Below are 14,871 nucleotides of genomic sequence, written 5' to 3' on the forward strand. Positions count from 1 at the left end.
GAAAGCTCCTCTGCGAAGGTTTTATAATACAGATACATTAGCCCATCAGGGCCCCGAGATTTACCTAAAGGGAGGTCCTTCAAAATGTCTACCACCTCCTCCTGAGTTGCACACTTAAGAGACAATAAGGCCTAGGAGGGGAGGACTGGGAGGTTTAAGTTTGATAGAAAATGACGCAATGTCTCAGTTCCATCAGACCTAGCTATGAAGGGAGAATCTTATAAATTGTAGTTTGCTATAAAAATTTTAGAATAATTCTGAAATTACAGTTGGGTTGTAATGAATCGTGCCGTCCAAACCTCTCAAGGCTTGGGGGTGAGAATTCAAGGTCCTACTTTTCAATAATCTGTCCAGAAGTGTGTGAGCTAGTATTTTTGTTTAGTATAGATAAGAAGTTTATCAACTTTACACAGCGAGAGGTCTTTTAATTTGTTTCTAAAGGGCCCGTTACACACAGCGATATCGCTAGCAATATCGCTGTAACGTGACGTAGCAGCGATATTGCTAGCGATATCGCTGCATGTGATACTTACCTCCGACCGGCTCCCCCGCTGATTATCGCTGATCGCGCGAGAACGTCCTGGACCATTTCTCGTTGGGCTTCCTGTGGCGCCGACGAGCGAAGCGTGGACGCGGGCGGCGGACGTCAGGATCGCTGCGTCTGACAGGTAAGTAGCAACCCCCGACCGCTGCTATGTCGCTGGTGAGATCTGCCTGTGTGGCAGCTCACTAGCGACCACTTAGCGATGCACCAGCTATCCATATCGTTGTCGTGATTGCTGGTGCATCGCTAAGTGTAACGGTACCCTAGGCGTCACAACCTTATTTAAAATCCTCACTGAGGGGAAAGCCGCCAGCTTACGCTCCTCTCTCGATAATTGAGAAGGTAATTTATCAAATTCGGCCTTCGCATTTCTTTTTAATCTGGAACCCTCCTTAATACAGTACCCCCCTCATGACAACCTTATGAGCTTCCCACAGAACTGAAGGGGAAGAAACTGAGCCCTTGCTCAGATGAAAAAAGTAATTGAGATGGTTCAGTAGAGTCTTCCGAATTGTCAGATCCTTTATTAAAAACTCATTCAACCGTTAGTAACACACTCTGGATATCGGTCGAATGGATTTAAGATTTAACACCACCGTGGCATGATCAGTCCAGGTAATGTGACCCATCTCAACCTTCTCCATCATCCTAAGGGTCGGAATATTTGCAAAAAAGAAAAAATCAATTCTAGAATGGGTGTGATGAGGGGGAGAATAGAAGGAAAAGGTCCTGTTTGTGGGGTGATCTATTCTCCACAAGTCGGACAAGGAGTTAGTCGTAATTAATTTTCTAAAGTCTCTCGCCAGTCTAATCAGATTTTGCGGTGAAGGCTTATTATTTATAGAGAGTCTATCGAACTGTTCAGAGAAAGGGATATTAAAATCGCCCCCCACCAGCAAAGCTGCCGGTAGAAGTTTTTGAATCAAACCTGATTAAAGTAAGATGGTCACTCCACCCTTTTTAATATTGGAAAAAGCAGAGTAAGATACAGGAAAGGAGTTAAAGGCAAACCCAAAAGAGCCTGTTTTATCGTAGTGATTCTCTTGTATGAAGGTGATATCTGCTTTATGCGACTTCAGCTCCCTAAGGGCTAGCTTACTTTTTCTACAGGATTTAAGACCCTTGACATTTAATGAAATTACCGTGTCGTTTGGGGTTGTGTAGTGTACTTACATACATGTGACCTCCATAAGCTGACATCGTTCCCACCTCCCTCGGGTCACTGCAGTGGACCCTCTCTTCCAGAGTATACTGCCTCTGTAGATCCGCTAGCTGCAGACGGGTGAATGGAAGGGAAGGAAACAATAGTTGGGGAGAAGACAAGGGCACCAAAAAACAAAAAAAGAAATTACATATAACATTAGAAAGTAAAACACCATATTTCCCAGGAAGAGGAGCCTGGTCTGTGGCTGACCTTGTGGAAAATATCAGACCCCCAAGGTTGACACTTGACCCACAAGGTTGATATCAAAAAGAGCACCACAGCCACAGATGAAGTTCTTGAGAAGATGCAGCTCAGCGTCAAAACCACACAAGGGAAAAACAGCAACAGTAAAACGATCCCTTGTCATAGGACTAACCAGGGGTCTCCCAGACACACATTACTAGTAGTTTGCAGGCTACCCACCTAAAGAGAGCAAAAAGAAGTACGGCTACTGAATATTTGTGAAATGATATAGAAATGGGCCCTGCACCTGCTATTACTTGTAAAGGAAGCTTAAACAACCTTTCAAAACCAAAATCTGCAGTACTTAGAAGAGAAAAAGAAAGGTGGAAGACATTGTAAAAAGTTCTGCCCAAAAAGTCAGTGAAGACCCATTATTCCTCTTTTTCCTCCCCCTGCCACTCAGATATTCCTTTTCTGAGTTTCAAACCGGAGGTGGAGGCAGACCCGCAGGGATAAGGGTATCCAAATCTGTAATCTTGGGGACCTGGAGGTCCAATTTCTCACAGAAAGATAGCAGATCTTCAAGGGAGCATAGAGTCATCAAGACACCCTCTCTTCTGACCATTAAAGCAAAGGGGAACCCCCACCTATAGGGAATTTTAAAATCCTTCAGGATGGTCAGTAAAGGCCGGAGGAGTCTACTCTTTTGCAAAGTTATTCTAGACAAGTCTGGGAATAATTGAATAACCGTGTCCTGATACATAATCTCCTTCAGGGACCTTGCCTTCCCAATAATCCTCTGTTTAATTTCGAAATCATGTAGGCAGCAAATAATATCTCTTGGGAGAGGTGAAGAACCTTTAGGTTGTAAAGCACGGTGGGCCCGATCAAATTTAAAGGGGGTGGGGGATGAGTCACCCAGTATGTAGGTGAAGATTTCCTGTACGATTAGCTTAACATTTTCCTGGTCGTTCCATTCTGGGACTCCTCTCACTCTATTACACCTCCTGCCTCTATTGTCCAAGTCCTCCAATTGAACCTGCAGGTCTCTGATCATTCTTTGCTGCATAGTAGATGACTGGTGCAAATCAGTCAAATAGGATCTGGTTTCTTCATGCTCTCCTTTCAGAGAGTCCATCCTGCCTGACAAAAGCTGCAAATCCTGTTGCACACATGCGATTTTTGACCTGCGTGCGTCTTTGACCTCTGATATTAAAGCTTTAAATTCCTCCTTTGATGGGAAACGAGAGTACTTCAGCCACTGTGAGGGGAAATGGTCACCGTGGGGGATCACCCTCTTCATCAGAGGACCTCACTAAATAATCACTCCCGTCCTCTGTGCAAGTGTCACTAGGGGTTAATTTAGGAGGATCGTTATGATGGACAGAGGCCCCTCTTTTCCCCTGAGTATCAGTCCCTTCCATAGGTAACACTGTGTGAGGAAGCTGTATAACAGTCTCATTGGTTTGGACCTGATCAGCAGAGGGGGAAAAATATTGCCTCCCCATTGCTTGCTGTAATCTCCCAGCGACAGCAGCGTGCTGGTCAGGAGAGACTGGCACCTGTGATAATCCAGCAGGCGAGCGCAGCTCTGGGACTTCATGCTCATGTGCTGCTTCCCTCATAGCCCCCGAGGTCCCAGCAATCTGCATGGCCTGGGGGCCTCTCACCAGTTCCCAGGATTGTGCCGACAGCGGCTTCCACCCACTCCCTATCCGCCTCCTCCATGTGGCAAGATGGCGCTCGAACTCCAGTGGCGCCCTGATCTCGGAGGAGAAAGGCGTCCAGGGCCGTCGTGGGGCTGACTGACGGCGCTCCAGGCTGCGCCGGGTTTCGGTTTCTCCTGGGATCCATCGGTAGGTGATTTACAGCGCTGATGCAGGGTGCTTTAGCCGCAATACGGTTGCACCCGGCGGGAGCCCAGCAGCTGCACGACCACTCACGCACCCCAGTAATGGTTTTGTTATTTTAATGTTTTCTGATGGGCCTTACCATGGGGGGTGCGACCAGTCATACCAGGATAAGGAAAGGATGGGACCAATCATACCAGGATGCCATTGAAGAGAAATGAATATTCATTGCCTTTCACTCCCATGGGCATGGAATGAAGTGAATATTCATTTCTCTTTAGCAGCGGGCACAGGAGTTAGCCTCATCAGCTGGCTCCAGCCTCTGTGACCTGCTGCTCCACTGAAACTGCTCCCCCACCTCCCCACCATAGCCAGAGCCAGTACATATGGACTATAAGACGCACCCCCCCATTTTCCTCCACATTTTTGGAGGAAAAAAGTGCATCTTATAGTCTGAAAAATACGGTATTTACTATTATACCATGATATTGCAGTATATAGTACAAGTTATCTGATGATTTCAGGTTCACGTTCCCTAGGGAGACTAAAAGATAAAATAAAAGTAAAAAATAAAATTAAAAATATAAGAATTTGAATCACTGCTTCCTTTTACCCCATTAAATGTAAAGAAATAAAAAATAAATATGCATGTGTGATATTGCTGTGTTCGTAAAGGTCCTATCTATCAAAATCTTAAATTAATTAGCTCGATCGGTTAACGCGGTAATGACAAAAAAAACAAAATTTCATTTTTTTGTCACCATGCTTTCCTAAAAAAAAAATTAATTAATTAAAAGACGACTAAAATATAGTATGTACCCCTAAAATTAATTCACCCTTTCCATGCTTTGTTCCAATTCTTTTCTGGCCTCCAATGAGATTAGACTGAAAACAGCTACTATTTAGTTATAGGATTCAACAAACACCTATGCAGAGCAGAAAAAAAAGTCCTCCAAGCATAGTATTGCGTATAAAAAATTAATTTTTATTGAAACATACACTTAAAGTAATTTTTTTTTTTTTTAATAGAAGTGTTTTGGAGATGTATTCAGACCATGCAGAAAAAAAAACCAAGCAAAACACTGGAACCAAAAATAAATGGATAGTATCCCCCAAAAAAAATATTTATATAGCATCCATAAATATACAATCTGTGAATACCTGCACAGTAAACACTGGTTATAAAGTACACATATAAAGGGTAATAACTAAGCAATGATTTCCTTAAAATGATAAAGTGCACAGTGCAGAAAATTAGAATGCAACAATAGGATGCAAAGTAAGTAAATAAATAAGTGTTACTGGACACTACTAGGGTTATGTCCCTGGCTGCCCCAAATGAGGCGTATAGTCAATATTTAAGTGAAGTAAGTTAACACCTCTAAAAAGTTAGATGGCGAGAAAGCACTTGTTAGGTGAAGCCAGAGACAAAAGGAGAATACATACCATGGCTCAAGGTACAAAATTAAAAATCAATCAATCATAGATATATAATAAAGAATCAGTGAGAGGAGTAAATACCCAGAGTGTCGGAGGTCGCAGTGTAACCTATTGACACCAGTCTCCATGTCTTCCTCAGAAGGGGTGCAACAAGCCTGTCTATCATGTGTGATCCAGCTATTCTCATTGGCAGTCTAAAACAAGAATAAATCCACCTTATAGAATATGAATACTTTATTGAATATGCATTAAAAACATATGTCAAAAAAAAAATTAAATATCACCATGTCCAAAAGGGGAAAATGAGGATTCAATCAAGCAAGAGGACAAATTTTGAATATGACAAGATGACCACTTTTTTTTTTCCATGCACAGCTTTAAAAACGGCCCTACCGAACTGCGGAGATTGGCACTCTTAATAGGAAACTCAAGAATGGCGCCCCTGCTGCTCCTCGTCTGACCCTAATGGTACATAGACAAACCCTATATAAAAATGCAGTTTCCTTTTGAAGATAAATATGCCACACAAGACAAGAATAGACAAAGATAATGCTCAGCAGTGGCCACCTTGATAATAATACAAAGTGAAAAAACAATATAGGGACCAAATAAGGCTAGCCCGAATATACTTAATGGTGATATTTATTTTTTCTTTGTTTTTAATACATTTTCATTAAAGCATTTTAATTTTATTAGGGGGATTTATTCTTGTGTTAGGCTAAGTTCACACTTGTGCTTGGCTTGTCTTCTTAGGGCTGCATACTTCCTCCTTTAAGCTTCGCTTACTTCCGCATGTATCCTGCGTACCTATCTTTAACATTTGGCACGCAGGGACATGCGCTGTATGCGGATGCATCCGCATGCGACATTTTGACCTGCCCGCTGACCGCACGGGAACGCAACGTATTGCGTTCCTTTGCGGTTGGCGGGTATGTCAAAATGCCGCATGCAGACACATCTGCATTCAAAGCATGTCCCTGCTTACCCAATGTTAAAGATAGGTAGGCAGGACGCATGCGGAAGTAGGCGGAGCATTGGTGGAGCTTAAGTTTAGTAAGTGTGCAGCCTTATGAAGACAAGCCAAACGCAATTGTGAACTTAGCCTTAGAGCGCTAATGAGACCATCTGGATCACACAATGTCTTCCGTGAGGTTTGGAAGTCGCATTCTCAGTGTAAGACTATGAGACTTGTAGGCTGTGCTTGCTATTGTGAAAAAAATAATCTGCCAAAACAAAGTTTTGATTATTGCAGGGGTATGGAGCTCATCAGCTGCTACACTGGACGGACATAAATGCTCAGATGAGTGTCATGCCCCATGAATCTGGTTAGCAGCGTACATACTACAAGGGGCGTTCATTAAAGATTTCCCCTGACCCACTTCTTGTGGACAGAGAGCAATGAATCTTAACACAGTTATTAGTCTTCTCTACATAGATGCCACCTTGGGACACATACTTCTCCCATCTTTTTAAGCAACTTTAAACACCATGCTTGTAGAAGTCGACAGGTTGCTCCAAAAGCCACATTGTGACTTCGGAAATCAGAATCTTATCTGGAAAATGCTTGGCCTTCAAAAATCATTTCATTGTTGGAAAGAGGTGGAGGTCCGATGGTTCAAGCTCGGGGGAATAAGGCGAGTGTCGTAGAATTTCAAAGACTCAGGAGCATGCTTCCATTTGGGCGACAAGTGAGTTGTGAACTGTTGAATTGTAATGCAGAAGGCGGACACCTTTGATGAGCATGCCACGTCTCTTGGTTTTGATGACCTTGACTACCGAGGGTTGGGCACGTGCCTTCTTTGGAGGCGGTGAGTCATGATGCTTCCATTACATTGACTGGACTTTAGTCTCAGGATCATGGTGATGGACCCAGCTTTCATCCTGTGTGATCAGTCTGTTGAAAAAGTCCTCCTGGTTTCCAAGGCTTCTGGAAAGGTGTGATCAGCCGGGGAAACCAGCGTGCGGATACCTTATGCATGTGAAGATGGTCCTGGATGATTTTTCCACGGACGCAACACTAATCTTGACATTTTGTGCTAGGTGGCAAATGGTTATGTTGCGATTTTCCAAAATGGCGACCTCTACTTGCTGGATGTTGTGTTCATCAATAGCAGAGTGGGGTCGCCCTAGAATTGGAGCTGTTTGCACCGAAGTCCGACCACATTTGAATTGACGATGACAGTTCTTGACTACATCATATGATAGGGAATCATCACCATAAACCTCTTTCATCTCATCGAACTTCTCCTTGGTGGGTGGCCTTTCAAGTAAAGGAACTTGATGACTGCTCTATATTCCACTAGGTCCATTTTCAAACCTCACACCACTTCAGCACCTGTAAAATCAAGACCGTTATCAGTTATGAGTTGCAAATTGGCACGTAACCTATAGAGACTGTAAAGTTCCACCATGTGAGTGGACGGGGATTACTCACTTTTGCAGGTCTTTGAGGTAAACACTGGCATGCTCAGGGTTCAAACGAGTCCATTTGGTTTATTATTTAGACAGTATCAGCAGCCATTACACTGTCTATTAAACATTTAGTTTTAACACATGAATAGTCTCTCACTGAATAATACTTCTCACTGACCCCGGTCAGTATACCACACGGTTGTCAAGACTGTTACCTGTTGGATCGCAACACAGGTTCTCGGATTTCTCTTGTCCTCTGAGGTATCCGATAAATCTCAGTTCACACACACTGTCTTTCTGACCCCGGTCAGTATCACACGGTTTTCTCGACCGTTACCTGTTGGCCATGCAGGTTCTCGGATCCCTCTTATCCGCAGAGGTATCCTCTAAAATACTTCTCACTGACTCCGGTCAGTATCACACGGTTTTCAAGACCTTCCACTCCTTTTGGCTCGGAGTCGCGGGCACGGCTTCCCCAGGCTATGCGACGTCCGAGCCTGGAACATGGGAGCTCTGTCTGGGCTGACAGACTCCTAACACAGTCTCTCACATGTGCAACACACCTTCCTTAGATAGGTAACTGGGAGTGGTTTCAGGGTACCACATGGCTAGTCACATGTTCATGACCTCATCGCAGGTCCTCAAAATTCACAACCATACTCATATCTTCAGACAAAACGGGGTACATTAAGCCCCCCTCACCACAGAGCGAGGCACATGGGTAGTCAGACCCTCCCAACTCTCATAGCTACCCGTAGCCCGGAACCAAATGTGAAGAAAAACTACTTACAAGCTACATCATACACTTGTGTAGTTTCAGCATCCTGTGATAAATAGAAGTGGGTCAGGGGAAATCTTTAATAAACGCCCCTCGTATATACTCTTTATAGTCTGTACTAGGATCTAAGAGGAGATCCATAGGGATACTGGACTTAGCCAAATATTGAAACCTTTTCATTATAATTATATTGGGGTACATATCTGAACCGCTTACAGTCACATCTGAACTGTTAAATGTAATAGTTTAAGTGCTTTTATTTGATAAGGATATGTTATACTCTTCAGAAAGATTAGTTCAGATAATAACAGTTTTACGTGAGTTATATTTCGTTCATATCTCCTTCCCGTACTTGAAATTCTTATAAATTATCCATACATTTAGTGTAATAATCTGCATTTCATTCTGTTAAGATAAAGGAGAATGTAGAGCTACGAAATGCACATGCGCAGCGTAAGCAAAGGCTCGTGACATTACAGACTGCTTACAGGACACTGAAGGAGCAAATGGGACAGATGGAAGATGGAGGAGCCAGGTGAGTTTTAAATCATTAAAATGAGTATTTGATCAAAAATACCCCTCAATGTTTCAAATATATCTTTCATTTGATATGGACTTTTTATGGGGTTTTCCATCCACAACTAGTTTGTAGCATAGTATCAGTGAAGGGAAATCTTAATACTTTAGTATACCAAGATGTTATGGACAATAGTGTGCTTCAAATGTTATGAAGACATTTCACCAGTGCATAAAACAAGGTCAATAAAGAGTTAGGCATGAAAGAACTTGACTGGACCGCACAGAACCCTGATCTCAATAATGATTGGGCAAAATTTCTGAAGACACCCTCCAAAATCTTGTAGAACACCTTCCCAGAAGAGTGAAGCTGTTACTGCTCCAAAGGGGGTGACCATCCTTTTCTTTAATCAATATGGATTTTTAATAGAATGCCACAAAATCTAATGCACAAACATATTGCAGTTAGGAAGTATTCTCTATGGCTAGACAAGGGAATCTATCAGTAGGACCCACCCTCCTATGCCATTTATATGGGCATGCAGGTTATAGGGAGCTGAATAATATGGTACCTTGATATCTGCAGTCCTATATCTTATTACAAAAAAATCCATGTTTTTTCTTAATCTGTAAATCAACTGTTAAGAGATGCAGGTCAATTACAGATCTCCTTTACATATCTCCAAATGTGTTTGTAATGAGACAAAGTTAAGCTCTGCTGTACTGTTTTAGTAGTAATAATACACAGCTCTAGAGCAGTCATTACATGTCTCACTGGTAACTCCCCTTTTATTTAAAATAATTTGATTCAGATCTGTGTCCTGCCCATAGATCTTAACCACTCATTTACATAAAAATGTGTGGATTTCTCTGCATAAGACTTCGGATAAGGTATGCTTTTATTTGCATCTTATGACCTCCATGGCCTTATTGACAACTTAGAAGGTTAACTTGCTATACGAAATATTATTCCCACGTTTTCAATTAGAAACGCATTGGTCCCAGCAAGCCAACTTTCTGATTGTTGGGGCCATGAACGGTCCTTGACAGTTCATCATTGCACTGCTGGTCCAAACTGTGCACTCCTTATTCTGATTTCTGAGGCATCTTTCCAGTGATTACAGTCAACATGTTTTATTGGAAATAGCTTGTAAGCACAGCGCTGTGCATGTTCAGCCACCGTTGGTAGACTGCATCGGTGTCTTGCCTCCAAGGCAACAAGCTATATACAATGAAAAAAGAAAATTTGTAGAATTTTTAAAATATGTTGCCAAAGTGTTTGTATTTACAATCACTATCCAAAAATACCCATCAATGCAGATGTGATTAACCCTTTAATATTTTAAAGTTCAGTGCTTGTGCACCATTGCACACCTTTTCTACCTTCTAACATGTCACAAAGCTTTGCAATCTTATTTATTGTCAGAACGAAGGATCTACGTATAACATTTTTCACCCCTTTGGTTAATACTCAGAGACTGCATTATCTCTAAATTGCTTAGAGTACAGCTGTCAATTGACATTTGATGGAGCTCCAATACACATATATCTCTTTACTGAAAATATTTATATTTAAAAAAATCAACTTTTAACATTTTATTAAGACCTTTATTTAGTCACCTCTCTCATATAGTGATTTGAATGAATTTATGTTGGATTTGATTTATACAAACTATATAGGAAGAAGTTTCATAAAAATCGGCCTACACGTGCAGATCCTTCCCAGCTTAGACAAGAAGACTCAGACGCAGTGTGGAATGAACTTGCCCACTTTAAAAGGGAAAACAAGAAGCTACTAGTGGAAAAGTAGGTGCTGCTTTTTCATCATATTTTATGATCTCATAGGTTTGCATAATGTTGTATCTTAGCAGGTTCTTATGTATTAGGTTCTATTTATGCCACCTCATCTTTGAAGTTTATCATATCTGGTTTTGACAAAGGAGAGTTCACATCACATCTGGGCTTCCACAAAAATTGGATTGGGGCATATGCACTGACAGGGCTATTGGCTACAATGGTGCAGATTGAGTCCCAGGGTACGCTGTCATGCATAATTTTCGGCTGTATACACTTATTGGTGGCGGAGAGCAAGATACAGCTGACTTTGTCTTAATCTCCGCCTCAACTAGGCGTATGTGGCTGAAAATTATGCATAACATTTATTTTTGGGTGAGAGTAGTAAAGCTTAACAAAATGTCATTATCATATTGACTTTCAGAATAAAGTCAATTAGACTGAATATTGAACAGTTTTCAAAACGGGAAAAAAGTCCATAATTCTTGTTTCTTTTGTACATTACATCTCAAAAAAAGTGTCTTAAAAATTTGAATTTACCAGAGAAAGTCACCACTAAAAACTACAACTTATTAGGCCGAAAGTAAGCCTTTATACAGCTTTTGTCTGCCTATATTGTTACTGTATTTATTGTACAAAAGTAGTAATACATAAATAAAACTATATAAATTCAGTGATCTGCAGAATAATGTTAACGTTTACTTTGAGCATAAACAAATGAAAATGGGATAAGTGTTTTAGTTTTAAAGCGAACCTGTCACCAGGTTTGGCCGATATAAGATATGGCCACTGCCTTTCAGGACTTATCTACAGCATTCTATAATGCTGTAGATAAGCCACTGATCCGACCTGAAAGATAAGATAAAAAAGTTTTATTATACTGACCCAGGTGGGCGGTCCGGTCCGATGGATGTCGTAGGTCCGGGTCCGGCGCCTCTCATCTTAAGATCGCCGCCCTCCTGCTTGCTTCATGGTCCCCGACATTGCGCTCCTGAGCAGGCGTACTTCTCTGCCCTATTGAGGGTAGAGCAAAGTACTGCATTGCACAGGCGCCGGGAAAGATCAGAGAAGCCCAGCGCCTGCGCACTGCAGTACTTTGCTCTGCCCTCAACAGTGCAGAGAAGTACGCCTGCGCAGGAGCAACAATGCCGGGAGCCATGAAGCAAGCAGGGAGGGTGGCATCACAAGAAGGTGGGAAGCGCTGGACCCAGCCCTGCGACACCCATCGGAACGGACCGCCCCGCAGGTGAGTATAATAAAAGTTATATTTCTTATCTTTCAGGTCAGATTGGGGACTTATCTACAGCATTATAGAATGCTGTAGATAAACCCTGAGAGGCAGTGGCGGCATCTTATATCTGCCAAAACAGCTGACAGGTATTTTATTGAGATTGTGGTGAAATATAAACTGTGACATATTGATGAACATGTAGTATTTGTGGCTATTTTCAGTTCTTCTATTCTTCGTTGTCTTTTTTTCAATTGAAAACGTCTGTACAAAACAGCAGGCATAAGGATATATAGTAGACTAACTTGAGTACTGTATTACTGTTACTTACAACCTGTAGCTTATATGAACCCATGATATGACCATAGAGAAGAAGTAAATGAAGATTTTTGAATGTGTGCTTAGGTCTCCATCTAAAAAGTCTGGTCACTTTCATATGTCACCTCCAAAGATGTGCAGTGGTTTATACAATTCTTGTGGCCTAACGTGAGCACAATTCAATATATGTAGTGTAGTATAAGTGTGGTACGATACTCACCGATCTCAGTCTTCCCTAGTTTCCAGAACTGCTCTGGTCCTCTTCTGGGTCACGTTGACTTCTATTCCAACTTTCCAGATTACACTGTGGGGTCTATGTGTGAGCCAGAAGTCACTTTTGTAATGTCAGTCTATGGGGGTATCAGAAGAAGGCTAGTAAAAAAAGTTTCATAAGTGTGCTTCTAAAAGTTGTTTTTACCTGACTCTTCACCTTAATGTGGAACATAGGTGGAATAAAAGATGCAGACTAATATTTGTCAATCTTTATACAGGCTACTGAAACTATACAGGCAAGGTTTTAAATGACTGACCAACTATATAACATCAGGTTTTTTTTTTATTTTTTATTTTTTTCCCACCCTGTCCCACCTCTGTTTGCCCACAAATTTAGTTGTTCAGCGCCTACTTGGCTCAACACAAAATGGACACTTTTTCAGTTCAGCTCCTCCAGTGTGCAAAGCTGACAATTGATAATAAAGTTTTCTTTTTTCATTCTCTTTAATCTTTGTTTTTTTTCTCAATTCAGTGACACATATGGCAAATCAGTAGCCGAAATAATACTGTACTATTCAGGGATTGTGTTAATTAATGTGGCTCTCATCTGTTGGAGGTGTCGCTCTTCATTAGTCTGTATTTTACACACTGCCTTGCTTCATTTCGGGAACGAGGTGGTGAGGGGATAACCTAGGCAGCCATGCTCGTTTGATCTCCCTGATACATACGCAATGCAGAATGCCTCAGCTCTCTTGGTTCCCTGCCCTGTCCTGCTAATCCCAGCTGAGCTCATTATGATGTTGCCTCGCTGCTACACTCTGAGCCAGATCTGTCCTAGCTAATTACTGCTACCAGCAGAGCTGCCTGTTAAGGGTCTGGTGTGGATCTGCTAACATGGTCCTTGGTAGTGACCTGCAAAAAGCACGAGGGAGTTGGCTTTCTTTCTTGCTTCGCACCGCCTGTCCTTAGGGTTTAGTGCTTATACCCATCACACAGATATCTTAGCTGCAGTCAGAGGAAAACTTGAGGAAGAAAACTAATGCTTGTGAAAACGTGACACTCACTGCTTTGATCTTTCCTAAATCGGACAGTTTTAAGCACATCCTGGAAAGAGAGAACTTTTTGTTATTTTATGGGATGTCAACAGAAAACAGTTTTCCCCTAGCTGTTGGTTTACTTGTTTAACGTCTTTTATAATTTATACTGTTCGCATAAGTGTTTTTCCTTTATCCATGTAGTATTATATCTTAATAATGAGCAGACTGTAAATTAGCCGTACATGCAATACTTATGTAACAGAGTACAGTAATTGTCTCTGACAACCTGTATGATGTTAAATCTACCTTCGTCCCATTGCTTATTTTTTCTTCATCTTATGTCATAACATCGGTATCTGCTGTTGCTTTGCTGACCGAGAATTTACAGAAAAGATCCTTGGGCATTCTCTTAAATGCATGAGTAAGGCTATCCCTATGTTCTCTAATAACCCCCCACGACAGCACACAGGAGGATGTCATCTCATCCTCATAGGGACAGGAAATATGAAAGAGGTCAAGTAGCCCCCCTCACCTCCTTTCCCCAGTGTTTTTCCTGACCTTATGGGGATGAAGAGGTCATCCTCGATGCTCTGTGCTGGCAGCAGACACCTGACATTTAATATAGCCAGACATCGGGAGTTTGGTCGGTTCTACCTTCCCTCTCCTTGGGCTGTTCCTGGCTCCTCAGGACATTGTTGATTCCCCCAGTCTGCACCTCTGGGTAAAGTCTGAGGGAGTTCTTGGGCGGGAGGCCTCTCTGAGCTCTCCTCCCCCTGTTCCTGCTGGATCACGGACCACTGTGCAAGGGAAGTGTGCTTCTAGCTTCCCTCAGTGTAAACTAATGAGGGTTCAGGAAGCTGGAAGTGACGTCACAGGCCGGCCAGCATGCTAAGATTGTCACTTCCGTTTTTTTGCGTTCCACAGTGGAATGCACCGGGAAATTCAAACGAGGGAGTCAGATGGACTCCACCTGAGGATTCTACCAACCGGGGAACGTGGGGGATTAAACCCTCTGATTGGATGGAAGTGCTGGTCCGATCGCCATACTTAAGGAGCCCTGGGCAGAAGTTCAAGTAAGGTAGGACAAACTGTGCGTAGCATGGAGTATGGTCCTTCCTGCTCTGCGTTTGTGGAGCCCATCTCTGTTCCGAGCCCAGTAAGTATACAGGCATTGGATCCCCTCCATAGTGCAATCCTTTTTACAGTCTCCTCTCTTTCAGGGGGACAAGGAACCTGCACCAAGGAGTAAATCCAAAGCCACTATCCGTAAATGTAAGATATGTGCAAAAAAGCTCTCCTCCTCACATGGAAAACCCATATGTCAGGAGTGTATAGAGAAGATTCTGAAGGAAGA

At 42.3% G+C, this 14,871-nt stretch overlaps 1 protein-coding gene across 4 annotated transcripts in view; it reads left to right on the top strand.

The window, feature by feature from the left end:
• Window positions 1-14,871, top strand: part of CNTLN (centlein) — a 494,856-nt gene that overhangs the window by 217,541 nt on the left and 262,444 nt on the right. For all 4 annotated transcript variants that reach the window (XM_073552475.1, XM_073552478.1, XM_073552476.1 and 1 more), the window contains exons 12-13: window positions 8,825-8,946; window positions 10,608-10,733. In XM_073552475.1, the coding sequence (XP_073408576.1) occupies window positions 8,825-8,946; window positions 10,608-10,733 (248 nt within the window). The remainder of the gene's footprint in view (window positions 1-8,824; window positions 8,947-10,607; window positions 10,734-14,871) is intronic.

This window comes from Dendrobates tinctorius, unplaced genomic scaffold (assembly GCF_039654945.1).
Source record: "Dendrobates tinctorius isolate UK_male_01 unplaced genomic scaffold, ASM3965494v1 ptg000191l, whole genome shotgun sequence".
NCBI lineage: Eukaryota > Metazoa > Chordata > Amphibia > Anura > Dendrobatidae > Dendrobates > Dendrobates tinctorius.